Here is a 24860-nt window from a genome sequence, read left to right on the forward strand (position 1 = left end):
TTTTTTTCTGTACTGACTAAACCACTCTCGTGCCTCCACCTGCAGACAGCGCCCCCTTATGCAGTGGATGTATCACTGCCGCTGGATAATCCTGGTCATCTACCTCACCGTTCTTTTCTCAATCATAGTTTTAGCCATTTTTGTGTGGTTGCTACAAACACCGGTCTTATGGATGTAAACACTTAAACATAAAAAGGAGATTAATCTGTACAATTACAGTGATTTTTATTAAGTTTTAAATAAACTGTTATATATTAGTAATGGGGAAAAACAAAGCTTTTCATAGCTTTAAAACAACTAAACTGTTTCAGAAAACGATTCACTGTTTGGAAACTGTATAAACTTGTACAAAACCATTGCAAATGATTTATTAAAAGTGTAATCTATTAACTAAAATTAACTAACCATCTTATACCATTAAAAAGTGTTGGCAAATATATGTTCTTCTATCAGTTTTATCAAGTAAGTACATTGTATTATTGTGTAACTGTGCATATTAATATGCTTGATAGTTGTCCACCATATACACAGCTTTTCTGTTTATGATTTTCAATATAGTATTCAATTCCGATTTGTGCCACTTTCATATGTGGTATTAAATCAGACACAGATCTGATGTTTAGCAATCTGACCGCAGTGTGAACGGTTATGTAGGAATTCATGTGAACTTTACATAATTTTTGATCGACACACGTCATTATTCTGTACTGGTTCGTGCTGCACACACCCCCTACTCCTCAGCGGCATAGAATAACACATCAGGCAGTAGGCTAGGTTATCAGACTTTGCAAGCAGTATAATTTTCATCATTAATGAACCAGGCGTGAGGCCTGCCTTAACAATTCATTCTGCGGCTGCTTATTAACTTATTAAGCCCCGCACTTGTCACAAATGACAAATTATTAGGGTTTTCGATCACACACAAAAAAACTTCTTTTAGGTTTCAAACACTAAAATGCACATTAGAACCAGCAAAACCTTATTCACTTTATACACTATACACATTTATGTGCTGTGCGTGGTTTTACTTTTGGTCATGCGGGTCAGTTTAGAATCTGTTCACACTATAAATCTGATATTGGCCACATTTATAACAACAATGTGAACAGTTGCGTAAAAAAGATCTGCAAAAAATCTGATATGAGCACTAAGCCTTGCAGTGTGAACACAGCCAATATGTCATTAGAAAGTTGTCACATAATACACATCTTGCACTAATATAAATAAAAATTTCAGATGGAAAAAAGTGCCATCTGAACATTTCATCTAAAAAAGGAGCATTTTTTTCTGCTTCCTATGTTTATGTAATGTAATGTTTACGTTTCATATAAGGTTAATGTTTATGTAATTTAACCTTAAATTACTAAACCTACACAGAGTAGCCTGAAATTTTTGTGTACAAACAAAAAGTTCAGTACGTTTTGGTATTGGCATCTGAAATCTCAATGTATACACCGGTTTCTGGTTTATTTAATGTAAATGTGATATATTTGAAAATGTGACTAACAAAAATACACACAGCATACTGTTGAGGATCTGTGATATCGTTTATTAAAGTGTGATATAAATAATATAAATTTTATCCATAATTAGTGTACAAACATGAAGCAAAATATCTGCATATCAGACTCACAGATGGATTATTCTTACAATGCGTAATACAGTAGCAGAACATTTCACTAATTTAAAAAAGTGTGTTAGCAAAGGGGCAGTATTAATTCACAAATAAAACATAATATGGACAAATAATATATTAATTCATAATGTGTTAAATTAAATAAAATAATGGGGAAACAAAGACATTACATAATACTTTATGAAGAATCGTGTACCAGACACAAATATATTTATGAAATGATGTCATTTTCACGAGGGCATCAATCGGTCATTTGGAAAAGTGGGACACGCTCTTCTGACATCAATAAAGTTACAGTTATTTATACATTCATCTTAAATATCTGGCATGATGCCGTACGAGGAAGTCTTAGACTTGACATGTAATCACAAATTTAGGCATAAATGGAACTGAGGAGTAAATTTCACTGGCTCAGCTCCAACGCGGTCGAAAACATCTCGGTGAGAATTAACGTAATTTTCACTATCAGACTACACTGGCGAGTCCATTGGCTCAATAAATAAAAATACAAAAGGTGTAGTTCACTTGTTTCTTTTTTCTGGTTTACACCTGACTCACAATCTCAGAGTCTTCCTCCTCGTACCACTGCAGCGGCGTCCCATCAGAAGCCCTTTGCAGAATCACTTTCTGAGAAACCTGCGAAGAAACACAACAATATTTGTCATGTTTAACTTACTTTTATACTTATTTTTCAAATATAACTTTTATTCATTTGGAAGACACTTTTATCTAAAGCATAGGTCTCAAACTCGATTCCTGAAGTGCCGCAGCTCTGCAGTTTTGCGGCAACCCTAATCAAACACAGCTGATGCAAATAATCCATGTGTTCAAAAGAGTCTTGAACACCTTAATTATTTGCTTCAGCTGTGTTTGATTAGGGTTGCAGCAAAACTGCAGAGCTGCGGCACTTCAGAAGTTGAGTTTGAGTCCTATGATCTAAAGTATCAAGACACCAGCAAAGTAATATTTAGATTCTAAGTCTCATTTTGTTTACCATTGTTTTCATATAATACATTTATAATTGATATATAATAGGGGTGTGAGAACATATGGATGTGGCACAGCATCATGATATTTTCTGAGCCTATACGGTTTTTGACATTACAATGCGTTTTCCAGCCGTGTTTTGACCGACTATTCGCCTGTTCTTTGACCACGACATTGGATTGCTCTGCATGTACCTCTTTGACCCTGTCATTGCCTGCCTGACCATTCTTGTATTAAACTGCATGTGGATCCACACTCCGTTATCAGCATTCTTCACATGACAGCATGGACTCTTTTCACAGGATGGTATTGTTAAATATGACTAGTTTAACGGCTTTAGCTTCTCAAATCCTTGAACATTTTCAATATTTAGGTTAAAATAAACATAGGTAAATTTATAAAGCTATACTTTATACTAAATCATTTTAAAATCAAATTACCAAAAAAGAAACACTAGATGGGAGGTGTTCCTAATGCAGAGTCTATGAGCGGGACAATAAATTTGACATTGTTCTCTCTTCTGGCTGCCATTATCAGCCTCACACATTGATTACAGTAACATAGAGTTGTTGTTGTTGTTTGAGCAAATTGTGTTGTAAAAAAATGATATGTGGTACTCTCCCATTCACTCCAATTCTTAACAAGTTTACCCAACTATGAGGCCTTTTGCTGCTGAGAAACCTGAAAATGTGAAAAGGCTCTATTGGTAACTGCAGAGTCATCTATGCGTAATTCTCTGCATGTTGTATGCTCTAATACAGTCCATCATGCGCAGTGAGGAGAGTGAGACGTGGAGCTCTGATGCTGAGAGTATTCACTGAGGTTTTGCAGCTGTATTGTGTGTGTTGATGCCAAAACGTATGTTAGCATGTTTTTGCACTATTTTATGTGTATGCATTTAACGTATGAATAATGCATTGCAATTTCACTACTATTTCTAGGTAATTATCTCATTTTTTGTTAATATTCATGGAGTCTTGCAAAATGTTATCAGTCGATATAATCGGTTTAGAACAAAATAGGAAGTCTGGGAGGATCAAGTGCCTGTCTTTCAGTGGACCGTTTGCTAACAGTGACATTCGTATTGAAAAAAACGGAATCACTTTTAATCAAACTAGAACTAAACCAACATTCTTCTAGTATTCTCCGACCTTGCTGATATGTTGAATAGGTTCCTCAAAATGAAAGATTGTGATCTGATTCTTAATCCTTTCCCAGTTCGTCCTTGTATATATAATCTACATCAGAAGTGCTCAACCCTGTTCCTGGAGATCGACCTTCCTAAAGAGTTCAGCTCAAACCCTGATCAAACACACCTGAATCAATTAATTAGGACCTGAACAGCACTTCATAATTACAGGCAGGTGTGTTTAATATGGGTTGCATAGGAAATCTGCAGGAAGGTCGATCTCCAGGAACAGGGTTGGTCACCCCTGATCTACATTGTATAAAGCAGTGTTTCCCAACCCTGTTCCTGAAGGCACACCAACAGTACACATTTTCAACCTCTTCCTAATCAAACACACCTGAATAAACCCATCAGAACATAATATAAGACTCCAAAACCTGAGGTTAATGGGTCAGATAAGGGAGACATCCAGAATGTGTACTGTTGGTGTTCCTCCAGGAACAGGGTTGGGAAGCACTATGGGAAAAAGTTGAAATTTCTATCTTTTTTTTTAAATTAGCTAAAGACTTAAATTTATGTCGCAAATAGGTACGGTGTCTTTACCTGTTTGTGAGAAGGAATCTGGTGGTATGGTGGTGGCTCCGGGCGCTTGATCCTCATTGACCCTTGGCGTTCAAGTGAACGGGTTTTTGGCACCACAGCGTTGTTTTTCTGGTGCCAGGTTTTAAGCTCTCCGGACACCACATCTCGTGGAAGCACACGGCTGGGATGATTGGGGTATTCTCTAAGAGAGGTCGTGCGAACCACTTTTGTGTATGGCGGTGGAGGCTTGAGCATCCGTTTGGGAGATGTGACCTCCGCTTGTTGGGGTTTATTATTAACATTTAAGGTTGCAGATTGTGAAGTTGGTCCAAGCTGCAGTTTTGCCATGTCTGCCTGCAGTGGCGTGCCGTTGTTGATCTTTACTCGATTGGTGCCAGGCAGGAGGCGAGGTGGGTTGTTGTTGTTGTTTTTGACTGTGTTGTTGGCGCTGAGTGTGTTGTTGTTAGCGTTGTTTGCTTTAGCCGGAAGAGTGCGATGGTAGCCGTATGGAGGTGGACAGGGTTTGGGTCCATCGCTGGTGGTCTCTCGGCTGGAGGAACTGCTGTATGAAGAAATGGAGAGCTCAGAGCTGCTGTCCTCAGAGCTGCACTGATAGAGGCGCTGAACTGAGTAGGCTAAAGCAAAATCTGTCACTCGACGACGCGGCAGTTTGGTTCGTCCTCGTCCCAGATCTGTGCCAGGCTTGGCAAGTTCTGGTTTGCTTCTAGGAAGCCTGTTTTGAGAGGAGATCATATCAGATTATTTGCTGCAATAAGGTTAGAAAACAGATAGAAAATTAAGCACTGAAAAGTATCAATTTAAATGCTTAAATGAAACAATACGTAAATGGCTGACTGTGTGTGCGTGTATAAATGATTCACTCATTAATCTGCATGTTTTTAACTAATCATTTAAAGACAAATACATTTTTGCTGATGATTTTCAATAGGCAATTCAAAAAACAATCCTTGCACTCTGCAGTTCTAACCTTTAATAAATTTTATCTCTTCGATAAAACAGTAACCATTAAAAGTTCAGATGCAAAGACTTCTATGTGCCGTCTGAAATTTCCAACAAAAATGAACATTGTTCTCAGCCTCCTTTGTTTATGTCGACATATTTCACTTTAAAAATCATAAAAAAGGACTTATTACTATATATTACTATATATAAAAGTGATATTATTGAACCTACACACAGGATCCTAATAAAAAATGCTAATTTTAGAAGAAAATTTCAGATGGCATTTAGAGGTTTATACAACCGAACCCTTCATTTACAAGTGGATCTCTGCTAAAATTTTCTAATAATAAAAATACATTTAAAAAAAAAAACAGCAACCATTGACATTTATTGTCGAAACAAAAAAAAAAATACTATGAAAGTCAATGGCTTTTTTTTTTTTCAACATTCAGTTTATCTTTCTTATGTTCAGTAGAAGAAAGAAACTCACAGGTTTGGAAGAACAAAAGGATGAGTAAAATGACAGGATTTACATTTTTTGGTGAACTATCCAACTAACTAAAAACCAGGTCTGTTAAATAAATTTGATTTAAAAATTAAGTATTTAAGAGTTCATCACTGAACATTCGTTCAAACTTGAATTGAACCAAATTCAAAACGAATTAACCATCAAGTTTGTTTTATTTTTCCAACAATTTTCGGTTTATATTCCTTGGTTCATATAAACTATAAATTGGTTAGAAGAAAGAAATTCAAACAGGTTTGGAACAAGTCTAGAGAGTAAAATTGGCAGAGTTAAATTTTTTTGGGTGAACTATTCTTTTAGTTTGACAAAATTAATGGCAACCCAACTAAAAATCAAGTTTATCGCAGAATCATTCGTTCAAAATAGATAGAACCATCTAGTTCGTTTCCAAAGATGATTGTAGAGCAGGGGTGTCCAAACTCGGCCCTGTACGGCCAGTGTCCTGGAGAGTTTATTTATTAAGTTTACTTGCTTCAACACAACAGCCAGGAAGTTTCTAGCATATCTAGTAAGAGCTTGATTAGATGGTTCAGGTGTGTTTGATTAGGGTTGGAGCTAAAATCTCCTGGACACTGGCCCTCCAGGACCGAGTTTGAACGCCCCTGATTTAGAGTATTTTGAATGAATATGTCAATGTGAATGACCTGAAGGACTGTGAGAAGTGTCGGCGCAGTGGCAGCTCTGGTGTGGAGGGGGCGCTGTTTGGCTGATTGTTTCGCACCGGCAGACTCTTAAACACAAACTGAGGTGCTGGAGGAAGCTCTGCCATTCTGCTGTCTGTCGGGGATCCTGATGGACTGCTGCTGACACAGAGGACAAGAGAATGCCTATGAGACTTATACATATTTCTAAAATAAGCTCTTAATTTTCTTTTACCTCAGTAAAGCTTAATAGATCAATAGAACAAAGCTTTTTGATTTGTTTGTGCAGTAAAATAAATCTCCCAGACCATTCTACTGTGACCCAAATGCCAATTTGGAGGTAATATCTTTGGGTAGAAATAAACCTTATTCAGCTACAATGTGTTAAATTGATAAAAAGTTACAGTAGACAGTGTTGCATAAAAAGCTTGTAAAATATAAGGGTGTATAATATCTGTGACCTCAAATATTTTACACTGCCACCCTGTGTTGTTATTGTTTTCTGTCTCTCACTCTTTCTCTCTAATCACCTGTTAATAATGAAGTTGCTGAGGCATGCAGCAATGGAGAATAAAGAGAGACAGTGCCAAACACTACCAACTAAGGCTGCTTTTACTTGATTCTCCTGCAGCAGACAAGCTATTGTGCTATCAAAGTTAAAATTTAAAAAGTAAAAAAATCTGATTGTTAGTCAACGAAATAGTGATTTAAGTGCCCTTTGTCATTTCTACTTTATATGTTTGGTTTTGGTTCAACCTTTTGGAGCAGTACTGGGGTGGATGACACTTTTTGTTTGCTACATTTTATTTTTCTGTTTATGGTAGAGAAGGAGCAAGGTAAGATCTGTTTTTCTTTTTAATTTTATTTTGAGAGTTTTGAAAGTTGCTTCCTTAATCAGTTTGATCTTTAGTTTGTTGTTTTGGTTTTATCCCCTCCTGAGTTTTACCTTGGTCATTTATTATTTGTTAATTTTTTAGTAACTGCTTTTACTGCTTTTTTGTACATTTCATTTGGCGTGAGTGATCGATTGAGTGCTTTCATTTTCTCTAAAAGTATATATAAATATGTCTGAAAACATGCCAAGTTTTTGTTATTTTCTGCAAAAGCTCTAAATGATATTTTAGTTTACATAAACAAAAAGTATGTTTTAATTATATTTAGACAAGACTATACTTTGTAAAGGCTACATTATTCCACAGCTATATGGAATTTATTTATTATGGAGTCAATCTAGGGCTATAAATACTTGCAAAAAAAAAACGCTTTGCAGACAAAAATAAAGTATTTAGCTAAATTAAATAAATGCAAAGCAAGAATTAATTTTTGTGAAATAAAAATTAATTTCGCTAACAAAAATAAAGAACTGCAAAGGGAAAATTATTTTTGGGAAATAAGAGGTCAATGGAACTTGGGTGACAGCATCACATGGACACACAGCATCAACAAGATGATCTTACAGCCTAGTAGGTCCAAGCCTGCCGTAAACGCCCAAGTTCCACCCCTTGTTTTTTTTTTTTTTTTTGGCAAATTTTTATTTCCCAAAACGTTATTCTCCGAATTCAGTTCTTTAATTCTGTTAGCAAAATTTTTATTTCTCCAAAATTAATTTTCGTTTTGCGATTTTTGGAGAGTTGCATTTATGATTTATTTTGCTCAATACTTTATTTTTTGCTTGAAAAACTTTCTTGAATTTTGCAAGTGCATATATAGCCATAGATTGACTCCATAATTTATATATTGTACTGTAAAAATGATTGGACAAAAACCCATGACAACAAATGTCTAAGTCAATCAGGTTTCAACTAATGTTTTTAAGTTAGACTAAAAATATTTAGTTAAACTTTGTATGTTTAAGTGGGTCGAGATGACTAGAAAATTAGATTTTGTTTTAACAAGGTGCAAGAATTATTATGTTTTTGCATTTATAAAAACAAACTAACTAAATTATCCGTCATTAGGCCCAAAGCTTAAATATCCCACCTTGAGCGGCTACTGCCAGCAGAGCGAGATGGCTTTGGTTTCTGGTAGGGCTGATCCAAACTAGATTCCTTCCATGGAGAGTTCTGGATGGGTGAAGCATCATAGTCCAGACTGGAGCTGGAGCTCGACTGCTTCGGACCGTTTTTGGGTAAAAGAGTCAGACGCTGAAACCCACTGTCTGTGGAAGATCCCAGAACAGCCGGAGAAAAGGGAGCAGAGTCTGAATCTGTAGATAAAAAGCATTTATTTTTCTGACATCATCAAACTTTAACAGTGTAGAAATCCAATTATCGCATACAGCAGGGTGTGAAATGTGAGCTTATTTTAACCACTTACCATCATCCAAGGCAACAGCGTCAGAGAGCGAGCTGTCGTCAGACATGCAAAGATCTGAAATGCACCAACAATTCCTTTTAATAAAAACAGTCACTTTGCTAATACTTCAAATGTAATGTCATCTGTGTCTGACCTCTCTGCCTGGACGAATAGCAGGTTTGAGGAGAAACACAGCCGTGGTTGATGCGGTGTTTCAGTATGGCAACCTGCAGTTCTTTTAGCTTCTTCTCCTCACGTTTGCACTGCTGCAGTCGGCTTTTCCTTACCGGTTTGCTGATGTGCTCCTCCAGGGAGAGCTTTCGCGCTGCCTCATAAATCTGCCGCTGCAGGGCGAGATCAGCCTCCAGCGAAAGCAGCTCAGACTCCTGGAGACAAACATTTCAGGGGACAACCGCATGATTACACGGTGAAAATGCTGAAATATGGATTACACGCACCTCGTAAAACAATTTTTTTCCCATACAAGTTTCACTGTAATACCAGTTCCATTAGTAATAACTCTTAAAACTAGCCAGGTAGGCTCAAATAGCAGCCAGTTATAGCATAGCTATTAAAGTTTCCTATTATGTCTCAGATATAAGCTTGATTGTATTGCTATTTGCAGAGTTTAAAGCTTAAAGTGCAAGATAAATGGTGTTTTTGCTTCCAGAAAGGTTTAAAACAAGTAGTGAAAAACAATACAAGGTAATAACAAATTTGTATAATAGCTGTAGATGGTTGTTGTTGATGGCTTCCTGCAACCATATCTAATCATTTGTGCTGAGGCCAGGTAGAGTTTGGTTTGAGTTGTCAACATGTCAAGCAAATCAAATGTCTCGCCAAATGATGAATCAGACTTGATCTGACAAGGTGCAATCAATGTAAACGTTCTTATCTGCGTATTTACTAATAAATTATGATTATTTTTAAATGTAAAAATCTTTATAAGATTACAAGTGGACCTCAAACAATACAAAATAAAAAGGGGAGTTCCTGAGAACTTTAAAATATGTGAACCTGGACCGTGTTAAATTGCACAGATTTATTTGTGGGGAATAGCCAAAAATGCATTGCATGACTTAAAATATAGATTATTATTTTTTTGCTTCATATCATATAGAACTGTGTTTCTCAACCACGTTCCTGGAGGACCACCAGCTTTGCACATTTTCAGTGTCTCCTTAACCAAACACACCTGATTCAGATCATCAGCTCATTAAGAGAGACTAAAAGACCTGTAATGGGCATTCACAACATGCAGTGTTGGCGGTCCTCCAGGAACGTGGTTGAAAAACACTGATTTAGAATATGAAGTAAAGATCATTCTTAATTAAGACATATATATGAAATATATAAAAACCAAATTTTTAGTTTGTAATGTGCATTACTAAGAACTTTATTTAACCAACTTTAAAGGTGATTTGCTCAATATTTTAAATCTTTTGAACCCTCAGATTCAACAAATAGTTGTATTTCAGCCATTATTCTTATGACAGGCTTTGTGGTCTAGGGGCACTTACCGTGCTCAGCATATATAACTACACCACTCACAAATTTCTCTTTTAAATTTATATTTTTAATATGAAGCTATACAATGTTATTTTTGTGCAAATACATTAGTCAGAATTTGAACTGAAGCCAAATCTTGAGCTTATCTAACAGAATACCTTACGATAATGGTCCAAAAACTAGTACACCCAAATGTAAATGTTAAAAATTAAAAGGAGGAAAAATAAAGCAAAGGAAAAAAATGGAAACATTATTATTTTTTTAGATCTTTAGCTTGAATTTAATTGTATTATTTTTCTATTTCTAAATATTTTTTTATAAATATCTGTTTAATAAATCTGTTTTTAAAATGCATTGCCTATATTCACTGAGAAATGGATAAAAATATTCATTTTCAAAATTGGGTGTACTCAATTATTCTGAGCACTGTATCCTAGTAGTGGCGCTTTCATATGATGAACATTGTCTAATACCTCTCCATCTTGTGAAATAAAGCCCTCATCCAGTTTAAAAGCTGCTCCGATGCGTCGCCGGACCTGCGGCGGCTTCTCGTCAGGCAGGAGAGGGTAATCAGAGGGCAGTTTTCCAGTCAGCTCCTGTTAAAACAAAGACTAGTTTAAACGTAAAGAAAAACTAATTCCATTAGTCAATACAAAACAAAAATCTTTAAGTGAGCAGATGCTGGTCTTTATATTGTGGAGGTGTCCACAAAAGGGTTTCTATGGTGTACTGATTAAGCCCTTAAATCTTCTCTCTGCTTGGCCAGTAGTGAATGACAGACATGTGGGCCTACGTGTAAAGAAGCATCTGTTTCTTGGCCATTGGCTTTGGGGTTTCTATTGAAGGGCTGTATTCAGAACAAGAGAAAGCCAGGCTTAATCAGAGCAATCTGATTTACGCTTGAGGGCCCCAGCTGACTTTCCTGAAACTTTCAATGTGCATGTAAAGAAATTTATGTTTCATTTCATTTGCATGTGAAACACTAATGTTCAACAGTTTACGCCGTGTGAAGAAATGTATCCTTTTATTCACCAACGATGCATTAAATTGACCAAAACATGTACAAAATATGTATGCTACAAAATAGTTTTGACTAAGTCAGTGCTGCTTTTGAAGTTTATATTCATCATATAATAAAGTATCATGGTTTCCACCCAAAAATATCAAACAGCACAACAATTTTTATCAGCATGATTTCTGAAGGATCTTGCGTCACTGAAAACTGGAGTAATGATGCTGTTACAATAACAGCAATTATTTTAATGGCAGCTATATTTCAAAATATTACTGTATGTTTGATTAAACTAAATGAAGCCTTGGTAGGCAGAAAACTCTTCAAAAACAAATCTTATTGACCACAAAACCTTTGATGGTTAGTGTAATTGTTTTGCCCCATTAGAACTCATTATGCTTTATTAGTTCATTTTAGTCAAGGCTAAGTGTCTCTGAAGTCTTGTATAATCCCAAAGTGTTAGCAAACCCTGTTTATCTTTGTTTTAATGCTGTGAATGATCTCAGAGTTTACCACTAATGTTTTATATGCATAAAATGAATGGGAAAATATATTGGTTGCCAGTTGTGCTTTCCAAGTACAATTTGGTCACAATTCAAGAACCTTCCATTGACTCTGAATTATTGTGTTTGAAAAACAATGAAATCGTATGTACAGAAATATGAGGTATTCATACATGAAAGTTCAAACGTGGAGATTATTTGGAATGTGGTTTGTTTCGGAGTAAGTGTGACTCACGGCCTCTCGGATGCAGAGTTTCTTCAGCTCCAGCACACAGAGCTCCAGCCGGTCCTCCAGCGCCTGCTGCTTTAGCCTCATGGCCCTTGTGTGAGTGTTCAGCTCCTTCACTGGAGATGTGGGACTGTCTGGACCTGGACAACATAAGAGAGTTTCACATCTTTAAAATGAAAAACACCAGTCCGTTTCTTTGAGAAGCCATACACTATAAAATCCAAAAAGTTACCATTTGAGGAAACCGATTGCAACAATCCATTTAAGTTCAAAAACTTATCCAAATGAGTACTGTGAACTTAATCCATTTGAGTAAATGAAGCAATTTCAGCACAGCAAAACCCAACAAATGAAGAGAACTCCAGCCAACTGAGTACTTTAAAACCCAATAAGTTAAGGCAACTCAAACCATATGAGTTAAAAAAAAGTCAATACGAGTACTGTGAACTTACTCCATTTAAGTTGAAGTAATGAGGTATTTAATTAACTCATTACCTTCAACACTGAATTCAAAACTCTTTACAAAATGAGTAGAATTTTGAGTTAACTACACTCATTTTAACTCATTAACTCATTTAACTACACTCAGGTTTCACAGTGTAGCTAAGGGATGCCCAAACTCGGTCCTGGAGGGCCGGTGCTCTGCAAAGTTTCCCAAATCAGACACACTTGGGCTAGCTAATCAAGCTCTTACTAGGCATGCTAGAAACATCCGTGCAGATGTGTTGAGGAAAGTTGAAGCTAAAATCTGCAGAACACCGGCCCGCCTATGACTAAGTTCGGACCCCGTAGCTATTGGCCTACCTTGAGCTACTGAACTCTAGTGTTTATATAGAGTTGACTTCCCTTCGTAATTTTCTGTTCTTAATATATCGTTAAATTGGTAAAAGGCTAAGTAAAATATGAATCTGTCATTTCTATATTTCTTTCTATTATTGATTCTTTAATTTGTAAAAATATTTATTCAAACCGAGACAAATGTTTAAAAAACTGAGTTTAGGATTTCACAAAGGCCAAAAAAACTAAAGTAAAAATCTAAAATAAATAAATAAAAATTACATTTAGTAAATTTAATATGAAAAAAACAGGCATTTGAATGACATATGACTTTTAAAGGGTCTAAGCTGAAAAGAAAATAAATGAATGAATATTTTGGCGATCAAAATAAAATGAAGTGGATGAGTTTAACCTCCATTATCTGCCATTCTTCCATCCTTTTCCATAATATCCTTCATTAAAATGCTAAATAGCAAAACAAAAACAAAGTATCTGGAAAACTTTGCCAATATTGCTAATTGTTAAATCAATAAACTGAACAAAATATTATTAATCATTTAACAAACAAAAAAGTAAGTGCACTCACCAGAGTTCAAAATAATCCCGCTGTCAGAGTCACTGATCTCCTCTTTACAATCCATGCTCATTTTCCTTATTCTGCAGTTGCTCAACAGTATAACAGTTCAATCTTTAGCTTTGACCTGTTGATGGGAAAGAGAAAAGACTCAAATCTGCTGTCCGACTTCAAACTCTCTCCAGTCTAGCAACCACTAACCAAATTAGCTTTCCAAACAGAGGCTTGTGGCCACGCGATTATGTAAAACAAAACCTCCCGAGGAGCACAAGCGTCTCCTCTGCATCGGACAAAACAACTGGTCTTTCGCCTCATCCACTCCTATTTGAGTCCCACACACGCACACCCCCCTCCAAATGTCTCTAAACACAATAGCCGCGCGTCCAGAGTTCAGCGCACACATGTGGGGGTCTTATCCATCCCATACAGCACCATAGAAACCTGGATCACTATGAGCAGGCAGGCGTGTGTGAATTGTGATGGAGTGTGTTTGGGGGAAAACTAGAAGTCAGCAGATGGCAGAAGGGACTCTTCCCCCTCCCAAAAGTCTGCACCTGTTCTCTTCAAGACCCCCCTCTTTCTTTTAGCCCGTCTTTCAGTGCCCACTCGCCACAGCTTTTGAAGTGGAACAATGGGTCCACGCTGATTCAGCCTCAGGCCGGAGATCCTGATAACTCAAATAACCATGTCAGGGTTTCTCTGATTACCGTGAAGAGAACTTACTGGCTAAAGGATTGTTAGGAATAACATTTTAGGGATCTTGGATTGGGCGTTTCAGATTTCCTGTAGGCCTCTGGAGGGAGAAAGTAAAACGAGATGCTGTGGCATTTACATAATGTCCAGATACTGTTGTTGTAAAAGAACCTGTTAGTGGATTAGAGCTTGAATGACGAATGTGATCCTCTTACAGGTGTAAAACATATCAAACAAGCAGGATTTTTGTTAACTGAGGTGCATAAATGGGAGGTTCACGCAATAATGACTAGTCTGGTTTCCATAACAGATTTGTGCAAAACAGTGATGTTTTATGAGTATTGTTCGATAAAACAAACTGTTGCAGGCATTAACCCATTAATATAGACCGTTTTGAGGGATGTAAACAAAAACAAAGGTCCTAACAGATTTGCTGTTTTACATTTTTATTTTCTATAGCTTTCGAGAATCAAAAAAGAGCCACATATTGATTAATATGGTTATGATAGCCTTTTTAACATGGTTATGATTGAATTGCCTCTTGTTACAGTTATGAAATAGTTTGAAATGGTCTACAGGCATTAAATGTTTCCATTGTAGCTTTTCCAATGTACAGTATTATTTTTTCAAATTGCCCCAAAAACATTACATGTGAGTGTATATGGCAGTTTTTGTGTTGTTTGATGTGTATTTGTAAGTTGTATGTGTAATTGACATGAAGGTGCCAAAATTGTCATCTCTTTTGCATTCAGCAAGATTACAGAGACACTTTCTTATTTCAAGAGTTCACACTTAAATATTGCTTGATAAAATAGCAGGTTTGGCATGATTCGAGATGATTGAGCCCAGGGCTCCTGCCTGTTCAATGAGCTTTAGAGCTCCCCCTGGTAAAGGAATAAAGGAGGAGATGGAGTGGATAGGGGGGTTTCTTCTAAAAACTAAGATGAGGGAGTAAAGTTAGTCAGAATGATCCAATTGGCTTGCTATTGATTACAGATGATTACAGCACTCGTCTTTGGACTGTGGGGTAAACCGAAGCACCCGGAGAAAACTCACACGAACTCGGGGAGAACATGCAAACTCCACACAGAAATCTCAACTGACCCAGCCGGGGCTCGAACCAGCAACCTTTTTGCTATGTGGTGATCATTTTACCCATTGTGCCACTGTGACCCAAAATTACCTTCAAAAAATATTATCCAGATTTGATTTTCTTGATTATACATTAGGTATGTCAACTTTTTTTGAATAACTTGAATATCCAAAGAATTAACCCAAATCAAAAAGAAAAGCAAGAATCTTTCCTGAAAGCTTATTTTGTTTCCTAAGTTAAATCCGTTCAAGGGATAGTTCACCTAAAACTGATCATTCTGTAAACATTTTTCTCAAAATGTTCTTCTTACAGAGACAAAAAAATTAATTTTAGGAATTCTGTAAGCCGGTAATCATTGACTTTTTTTCCTGCTACAGATGTCAATGGTTACAAATTTCAGCTTTCTTCAAAACTTCTTCCTTTGGGTTTAACAGAAAAAGAACCACAAAGCTATGGAACCACCTTGGGGTGGTATTAGAGCCATCACCATTTCTCACGTTGTTTGTGGTGGCCACTGAGAGCGCTTCTCTCACTTTAAGACAAATGAAAATGTTAGCCTTTGGTTTTCTTCTGGCGAGAAGACTGATATTGTTCAAATGGAAAGACCCTCTATATTCCACCAACACATAATCCCTAAATAAGAGAAGTGATGTCTCATCTTAACCCTTTAATGTGCACTACATGAAAATGAAGTTTTGGCCCACATCTTGGATTAAATAATATACTGACACAACTCGATAATGATAACCTTCGATAATGATAACCAAAGGATAAAAGGTCAACCAGGTGGTTACAATGACTGTAAAAAGGGTTAAGTCGGAGAAAATAAGATATACTATCAAAGGGTCTGTTGAGACATTTTATAAGGTATTTTATAAGGTCTAACTTTTGTGTTGGTAATGGACGCACACAGCATGACGATATGAGGAAAAAAGGAGCTACTATCATCTTTTCATGTCATATTTTCATCTTTTATTTTCTCTATGGACGTCGCTTAAATGATCTAAGATTATTTGACATATACTGGATCTTTTAATCTTGATAACTGATCTCTGGCTAATTTGGTTCTTCAAACAAGTTTGTGAATCAGATTAAAAATGTCTGGATGAATTGATCTGAGATCGCTGCATGTGATATTGGATACGAAATGGCAATACGATTGGCTGATAGCACAGTAGTGAAATGACATCATCTGAATAATATTCAATTATCCATGTGAGCAAAATTACATCAAATTGGTAGTAAACAGTTTGTTAAATATGACACGCAACAACTTTCCACATGTGTTGTGGCCTGCAGGCTTTACACTTTCATGTGTCAAAGAGTTTATTGTAATAGGCCTATTCAAGTTTCCTAATAAATGGTGTCTATAACTTTTGCAAAGCATCAAATCACCAGCATATTATGTCAAAACGTGTTCATGACTGCATAAATTATTATTTCTTTTCTTTAAAAAAAGGGAGATTATCATACATTATCATACACAAATTGTACTAAATCTGGGTTGGTCCATAAAATAGTATGCATTTGTATCTGAAAAGTCGATATTAATTAATGTTCTCTTTAAACCCCTTAGGGAGAGAACACCCACATTACAGTTTATATATATATATATATATATATATATATATATATATATATATATATATATATATATATATATATATATATATATATATATATATATATATATATATATATTCTAAACTATATATACATTTATATAAAATTTTTTTTTACAGTTTTTCTATTTTCCCCAGTGTATGTAATCTATAAGTTACTACTGTAAGAAAATGTCAGCATTCAGTACATACTTTCAGTTTTACCTTTGCTTGAAAAGACCCCATCAAATCCTGTTTATATAAAATAAGCCTGCTCCCGAGCAGGTTTGAGCTACCAAAACTGTTATGACAACAACTCTCAGATGAGTTATGAAGAACGAAATGATCCTGGATCATGTCAAATCATCAAAAACCAAATCCAGCTAATTGATTAATCCACGTACAAAAAACGGACCCCTGGTGTTCTGGGAATGGGGTGTTTTGTTTTTGTTTGCTCTTTATAATGGAAAAAACTAATTTCAAAAAACACCTGAGGGTAGGTAAATATTAATTTTTGGGTGAACTACATCTTTAAAAGAACTGTTTTGACTGAACTGAACTGACTTTAGGCTACATTTTTTAAAAAGTAGAATGATTCTAAATGTTCCTCTAAACATTTTATAAAACATCCATATGCACACAAAATACTCCAAAAATAGAGATCACACCAACTGCACATATGGCTCCAAGATGAAAAAGAAGCTTCGAGCATCAAAACAAGGTGATAACAGGGTTGTTTATTTGCACATAACAACGTGCGCAGAAAGACCTTGTGGTGTTCATTTACATATGATAACCTATTTATCTTTTCAATCTCATGAGAAATGTTGGTCTTTAATTTTTGGTATTTGATCGTAAATACGGCGAGGCAGTGGCGCAGTAGGTAGTGCTGTTGCCTCACAGCAAGAAGGTCGCTGGGTCGCTGGTTCGACCCTCGGCTCAATTGGCGTTTCTGTGTGGAGTTTGCATGTTTCCCCTGCCTTCGTGTGGGTTTCCTCTGGGTGCTCCAGTTTCCCCCACAGTCCAAAGACATGCGGTACAGGTGAATTGGGTAGGCTAAATTGTCCGTAGTAGTGTATGAGTGTGTGTGTGGATGTTTCCCAGAGATGGGTTGCGGCTGGAAGGGCATCCGCTGCGTAAAAACTTGCTGGATAAGTTGGCGGTTCATTCCGCTGTGGTGACCCCGGATTAATACAGGGACTAAGCCGACAAGAAAATGAATGAATGATCGTAAATACACTCCAAAAATTAAAACTAGTTATTTAATATGAGCTGAAATCAACAAAATTCTTTAAGGTTTTTTTTTTTTTTGACAACTTAATTGTTTTATGTTCAGTCAACTTGTAAAAATAACTCAATCTATTAGCGTTGGGACAACATAAAGGATTTGTGTGGATGCCAGCATTGTTTACAGTGTAGACTGAAGAGATCCTTTTTAGCAGATGTACACATGTAAACCTCTTTCTGTCAGCTTCTGCTGTTTTATTCCTTATCGGTTCTTTTTTTTTGACAGAGAGTGAAATATGCAGAATATGAGATCAAATCTGATCATGTTTTAAAATGAGGCTCAGGGTTCCTTGTTATATCTAATGAGCTCTGGTGTCATGAAAAAAAATCTAGGGCAGACACTGTATTTATATAAAAAGCTATTTTGGGGGAAATATATTTGCCCACCCACATCACTAGGGACAACATCGCCGCTAATGAGTCAGTGTGGATCCTTATCATCCCTCTTCCTGAGCTCTGAGGAAGAAAATCTGACAGGATGTGATTGTGGAGCTTCTGAAGGCTCCATCCTCATTCAGTTCAGTAACTCATGTGGATGGATGAAGCTCAGCACAAAAAAAAAGCAGCCTGCTCCATCAGGCTCTCCAACGACTAAAAAAATACCAGCAAAGCTAAGTGTCAACAGGCCCGAGCGGCCGGATTGCTGAGAGGACAGTATCTGCTGATACAAGCAAGCCTTAGTCGGACAAAGAGGGCAAAAGAAAGGCTGCAGCGGGAATTGGGTCACTGTGACAAACTATACACTTTATTAAAAGAAAAGCAGCATCCTCCAAAACTGACTAAACCTTGTGTCGTTGGAACTTTAATAGATTTTTTTCTGCAGAAAACAAATAAAGAAAGATTAAAAAACATGCTGGTTGCTCTTTTCCATGCAATTAAAATTTAATCTTCCAAGTAGGAAGCGCTTCTTATATTTGCAATACACAAAGATGTTGGAAACTTTCTAGAACGGGTTTAGAATACGTATGTGGGGTTTTTAAATCATTTTTACATCCAGTATTGAATAATTCGTTTTTCATTTGCACTACTGAAACAACCCAGTCTAACTGCAATATGTCAAGCATGAATTCTTACAAATCACATGTATATGTTTTCACATGAACTCCTCATGTTTAGAGGTACCCTGAGCTACCATGTTTAGAGGTGGGCATTCATGCCATTTGTCTATTAAATGAATATATTGATTATCAGCTTACAAATATTAGTATCTGGAAAAACTTCTGTTCAGGGGATTCAAACTTATTCAAAAACAGACATATTTGTACAAAATGAGACTGTACAAATTAGCCACTAAATTGCCAAAAGATAAGATATAAATATATAATAATGTAATGCAATAGTTTGCGAGATTGCGCTTTACTTTCAAACAATGCACAATTTAATAATCTGTATCCAAACTATTTAATTACAGGCCCAATTGGCAGCTTCTAAAGTCAGCTGAAGTTTTTTTCCTTATAAAAACCGTCAATTGTTTTCATTCAGTTGCATTTCAATGCCCAGAAAATCTTCTCACTTTCCCACCTAAAAGTTCTAGCAGTGTTTGAATTAAAATGTATAAGAAATTTGAGTATAAAGGCAATAGTGAATGATGACTTGATTGTAAAGAAACTGATTTGGGTGTACACTAGTAAAGTAAAATGAGGTGTCCACTTGAAACTGCATAAGCTCACCCAACCTGAAATATGTGATTTTTAAAACTATTTGAGTACATTCATAGGACCATCCAGGTCCAGTTTTTTTTTTGCTGAGCTAATAACTTTTCAGTATTTGGACTTGCATCCTTGAACCTGCTATCTAGAAATGCTGTAAAGAGGACACCCCAACAAACATTCATTAATCACCCTTTAACTGGCATCATACCTGCCTACTTCACCTTTTTTCTATTGACCTTATTTTTTATGTGCAAGCTTGCAAAGCCATTGGAATCCTTTTGGCCAGAGACTTCCAGTCTCATTCACTTTTATTGATGTTTTAGACCAGGTGTGGCCAAACTTTTTCTTATGAAGGGTCAAAAACAAAACTTGATTGAGGCTAGTGGGCCGAAGGCAAATATAGGTGGTGTAATTTACCATGGGTAATTTCCTAATTTGTTTAATAATGTTTAAAAAAGGACTAAAAAATATTGCTTTATATTAACTAATAAAGTATTTTTTACATTTTATAATGAACTAATAGCAGTAAAAACAAAACAATCTCATTTATAATATACCTCTGGGTGCTCCGGTTTCCCCCACAGTCCAAAGACATGCGGTACAGGTGAATTGTCCGTAGTGTGTGTGTGTGTGTGTGTGTGTGTGTGTGTGTGTGTGTGGATGTTTCCCAGAGATGGGTTGCGGCTGGAAGAGCAAAAATGTGCTGGATAAGTTGGCGGTTCATTCCACTGTGGCGACCCCAGACTAAGCCAACAAGAAAATTAATGAATTTACATTTAATTGAGACATTTAATTTCTGTTATATTTTTTGTAGATCAGCAATAAAACAAACAAAAAAGGTTATGTGAAATTACAAATGAGGATCTCTGTGTTAAAGTCAGCCCCAACCCTCTCCATACTCTCCTCTCAGATAGGATGGTGGGCCAAACCTAAGATTACAATGGGCCAACTTTGGCTGTGGGCCCTACTTTGGGCATCTCTGTTTTAGACATAAAAAACAGCTTGATATGCTGCAAACTGATATTTTCTTATTATATAATTCTACTTGCGTATAATCATGAACACATTTTTTTGTAGAGCAAGTAGTTTGACTGTTTTCTGCCATATATAATTCCTAGTCATTTCCCCACAGGCAACTAAATCTGAATATCTAAAACATATCACAAAAACAAAGGCATTTCCACATTGCAGAATAGGGTCATTAACTTATCATTAGTAAAATAAAACAGATATCTCAATTTGCTTAGAGTGGTGTCAGAACCACAATTTAACCAAAAGAAACTGGTTTAAAAAATAAGTTAAAAAGAGAAATTGGTTGTAAACTTGAAAAAGATCAATCAGCACAAATCTTCAGAATTTTTTTTTTGTGTTTCACAGAAGAAAGGGAGTCATGTGGGTTTTGGGATGAGTAAATGATGACAGAATTGAATTTCTGGATGACCTTTTCCTTCAAAGCCACAAAAAGTGCAATCGCAAGGATCTCCACCCTGAAAACACATTACGCCGGTCTTCATTACAAAGCACATTAAGCTCAGAAGAGCAGACAGGACGTAGGATAACACAACAGATCCACCCATCCTCTCGCGCAGTCAAGCGTAAAGATGAGACATCAGCGAATAAGGCCGTTTTCAGTAGTCTGCAATTCACATGTGCCGTCTATCCCATCTCTGCCAGATTTCCCAACACCCTTTCCCATGAGCCTGCGGGGCTGTGATCTACTGGAATGCTTCCCCGGCCAATTTCATTACCACTGCGGCCAGGTCTGCAATTCCCAGAGAGGGCCAGAGCTTGGAAAGTCTGACAGGAGACTTGAACACGGCCCAGAATGTATGCGGAGCCTATTATTAAAGAGATGCTGAATCGTGAGGACGCAGATGTTATAGGAGCGACAGAATTTGGTGTGTGACTTATTTCCACAGCTGATGCGAAGCCAAAGACCAGTTGAATGTTAATGAAGTCATGCCAAACATGGCAGAGAGTGAGAGGGAAGAGACTTGAAAGACAGCCTTTGTGAATCCACTTCTGTCCTTCATTTAAGCCACTCACGGTGAAGACTAAACGAATCATTAGAATACATGACGAAAAGCCTCAAAGAGACAAAAAATGCATTGAGTTTTGGTTCTGCATTAAAAAATGTTAAGTTTATGTGCCAGTGTAAACAATGTTCTCATAATTATTTTAATTTCTTTTTAATTTAGTGTTTAGGCAATCACTAAAAAGAAATCAATTGCTTTTTTAGACCAGGGCTTCCCAAACTTTTTAGCCTGCGACCCCCAATATGATGATGCCAGTGGCTCGCGTCCCCCAATATCCTGGTTATAAATACAGAAACCTTGCATGCAATGTCACACACACACCAATACACCCAGGTATATTCTTTGTTTAATGTCAGTGCTGTATATGGGCCAGAAACTTTAACCTGGTGTTATAAAATCAATCTGCTGCATGTGACGCTATTGCTATGTCTTTAATATAATGTAATTACCACTGGGGTCGCAATCCAATAGAACTAGTAACTATAAACTACTATAGTAACTATATAGTAATTATAAACAACTATATTTTTTTCTCTTCTGTAGGTTATGGATAAAATATGGTCATTCTTATATGATTTAATAATAATAAATAGATTTTTTTTAAATCACCAGGCGACCCTCCTTCATTGTCCCGCGACCCCTCGAGGGGTCCCGAACCCCACTTTGAGAACCCCTGTTTTAGACACTACATTTAGCAGAAAACATGATCATTTTGAAGACAGAAGATAAATCACGTATGTTTACATTGCACTATTTGATCTAATCCAGTGATTCTTAAACAGGGTCCACTAGGGGGCCTCAGGTTGACTACTCTTCGATTTTTGCACATATGAAGGGTTGGAGTACAGTAAGATTTTTTATAGCCATATACACAATGTCTACATGTGTACTTTTAATTGTTTAAGTGCCATTTAATGTCAAAGTTTCAACACTAAATCAGGCTTTTGTTCCACAGTCTAAAAAATAACTGAAGAAACGAGAAGGGTCTTGATGCAGACCTGGTGCAGTGCAATCTGAGCTGCATCCAATGCTTTTTAATTCGCTCACATAACCCCACCCCTAACCCTACCCATCACAGTGATGTCACTCGCTCCATTGAGTGAATTGTGTCTGACATTGCATCGCTGAGTGATGCAATCTCAGCTTGCATCATAAAGGCTGCATCCATATACTATTGATAAAAACAGGAACATACTACTGAAGACAGCAAAAAATAAAAAAACTGATGATGCTTTGTTATTCGCTTACTACTTTTAACTAGTCTAAATATGATCTTACCAGTCTTTTGGATTAAGCAAAGACATTGGACACGTATAAATCTTTCTAGTATGCGCACATCAATCATCGTTAAGCACAAGGCAATTGGTGTGTATGCTAATGTATGCGTGAAAAACAAATGATACTTTTTATACTTTTCAAAACTACTAAAAATAATCAAGACATTTTATTTTGTCCCTCTAAAAAACTTTCCTTAAAGTTCCTACTGTGTAGAAAACATTTAAAAATCGAACTTTAAAATCGATTTCAGACCTGAAAATATAAATTACATACATTATATATATATATATATATATATATATATATATATATATATATATATATATATATATATATATATATATATATATATATTTTATTTTTTTTTAGTTAAGGTTAAAATATAATATACAATGTGTGTGAATGAAAAAAATGATAAACAATCATATCCGGTGAGTATCAAAAAGATTAAAATATTATTGTGGATAAGGGTTGGCCTTTGGATAAATAAGCTTGAAAAATCATTTATCTATTCAATCATAATGCGATCATGACATAAACATAACAAACAACTCCGTGCCCAAAAGCATCACGCAAAAATGTGATTTCTAAAAAAACAGTCTATGGGATGAATGGAAAGCTTGAACGATATAAAGCAACTATTACTAGCACATGCAACAAAAAGACATGTCTTTATATGTTATGAATGGAGTTTAATGTAATAAAATTATCAAACAATAGTCCAAACTAAATTTAAGAGCGGATTTAAGCCAGAGAATGTGTGCATGCCTTCCAATGAATATTTTCTCGAACCTATTGTATAAAGGCTTCACATAAAATACATTTTTACACATGTGAAATGCATATTATGCACAAAATATTGCACAAATATATATGATTACAAATATTTGCCATCTTAAATCCTACCTTTCTTTGCAGCATCCAACCTCAAACACACCCTCAGCTCACTCCATTCCCGCAGATGCGCGTGTTGCCGGCAGACTCCACAGTGCGGCTGTATGAAGACTCTTTACTCAAGCCAGCCAAAAGCCACTGGACTGTACCAAACCCCCTAAATTTAGGGGGAGAAAGCAAGTATATCGAAACATTCCCCGTTTGTATATGTAAACCAATTAACGTGTTTAAAAATAAATAGATTTTTGTGTGTAATTAATGAAGGATTAAATGAAACTGCGGCTGAAGAGAAGTTTAGATTTGCAAAAATGGGCGATACCACTGCAGCGGTCCCCTATCGCGAATGTTTGTCTATTTGCTTCGTAAGCGTGCGTGGTCTTTTAAAGGCAGCACACGCTTCCAGTGCAATGGGCGTGTAACAGAGCCAGCGGGTGAAAAGCAAGACAATAAGAGTTAAACAAGAGGACAGCTGGCGAATAGTCGTTATTAGTGTCTGAAATGGCACACCGCCGCTACTCAATTGTTCTTCAGCGTGGCAAAATGCCCGATACTGTTTTGCAGTATTTTGTTGAAAGAGTATTTGCCATAACTGTCAGCAGCCTATAAGGATGTATAAATTTTGAGAGCACAAACATGGCTCGAGTTTCTCCCTAAAAAACAATCCTTTGTCGCTTTTGCTCCCCGTTTGCCTCATGTCACTTCCATGATAAAGGCGGGCAACGGCAGATGGTCAGGCTTTCTTTCCTCTTGCCTCTTCTTGAATTTAAAGATCAGCTAATTAAACAGGGGCATTTCCATGTGAAAGGAAGAGTCCGTGGAGATTTCCCTCCCAATTGGAGAGATGGAGAAGAGCCACCTGTAAATGTAATGGCAGTAAAACACCAAATCGATTTGGGAATTCTTGAGAAAGAAAACAAAACGAGTTTGTGAAAAATGAAAATACAAAAGGTCTGTTTAAGATGA

At 36.4% G+C, this 24860-nt stretch overlaps 2 protein-coding genes across 6 annotated transcripts in view; one reads left to right on the plus strand and one right to left on the minus strand.

Moving 5' to 3' along the window:
- The window catches only part of si:ch211-163l21.11, a 33169-nt gene extending 8323 nt beyond the window's left edge, over positions 1 to 24846 (plus strand). For 2 of the 4 annotated variants that reach the window (XM_021478430.3, XM_073910372.1), the window contains exon 13: positions 46 to 3074. In XM_021478430.3, coding sequence (XP_021334105.1) covers positions 46 to 178 — 133 coding nt within the window. In that variant the 3' untranslated portion in view covers positions 179 to 3074. Of the gene's footprint in view, positions 1 to 45; positions 3075 to 23921 lie in introns of those variants that run through there. The other 2 variants (XM_068223145.2, XM_073910371.1) reach the window with 2 other exon arrangements.
- On the minus strand, positions 1529 to 24003 carry inavaa (innate immunity activator a). Of its 2 annotated transcripts, none has more exons than XM_021478428.2 (10): positions 23910 to 24003; positions 13376 to 13490; positions 12019 to 12152; positions 10742 to 10864; positions 8914 to 9145; positions 8781 to 8834; positions 8445 to 8670; positions 6468 to 6623; positions 4356 to 5067; positions 1529 to 2272 (listed from the first exon to the last, which is right to left on the minus strand). In XM_021478428.2, the coding sequence occupies exons 2-10, from the start codon at positions 13434 to 13436 to the stop codon at positions 2180 to 2182; spliced, it is 1791 nt and encodes a 596-aa protein (XP_021334103.1). In that variant the 5' UTR covers positions 13437 to 13490; positions 23910 to 24003; the 3' UTR covers positions 1529 to 2179. The 2 variants fall into 2 exon arrangements, with proteins under 2 accessions (XP_021334103.1, XP_021334104.1); XM_021478429.2 differs by lacking the exon at positions 23910 to 24003 and adding an exon at positions 13565 to 13663.
- Positions 24847 to 24860: the final 14 nt, after the last annotated feature.

This window comes from Danio rerio, chromosome 8 (genome assembly GCF_049306965.1).
Source record: "Danio rerio strain Tuebingen ecotype United States chromosome 8, GRCz12tu, whole genome shotgun sequence".
Classification (NCBI taxonomy): Eukaryota; Metazoa; Chordata; class Actinopteri; order Cypriniformes; family Danionidae; genus Danio; species Danio rerio.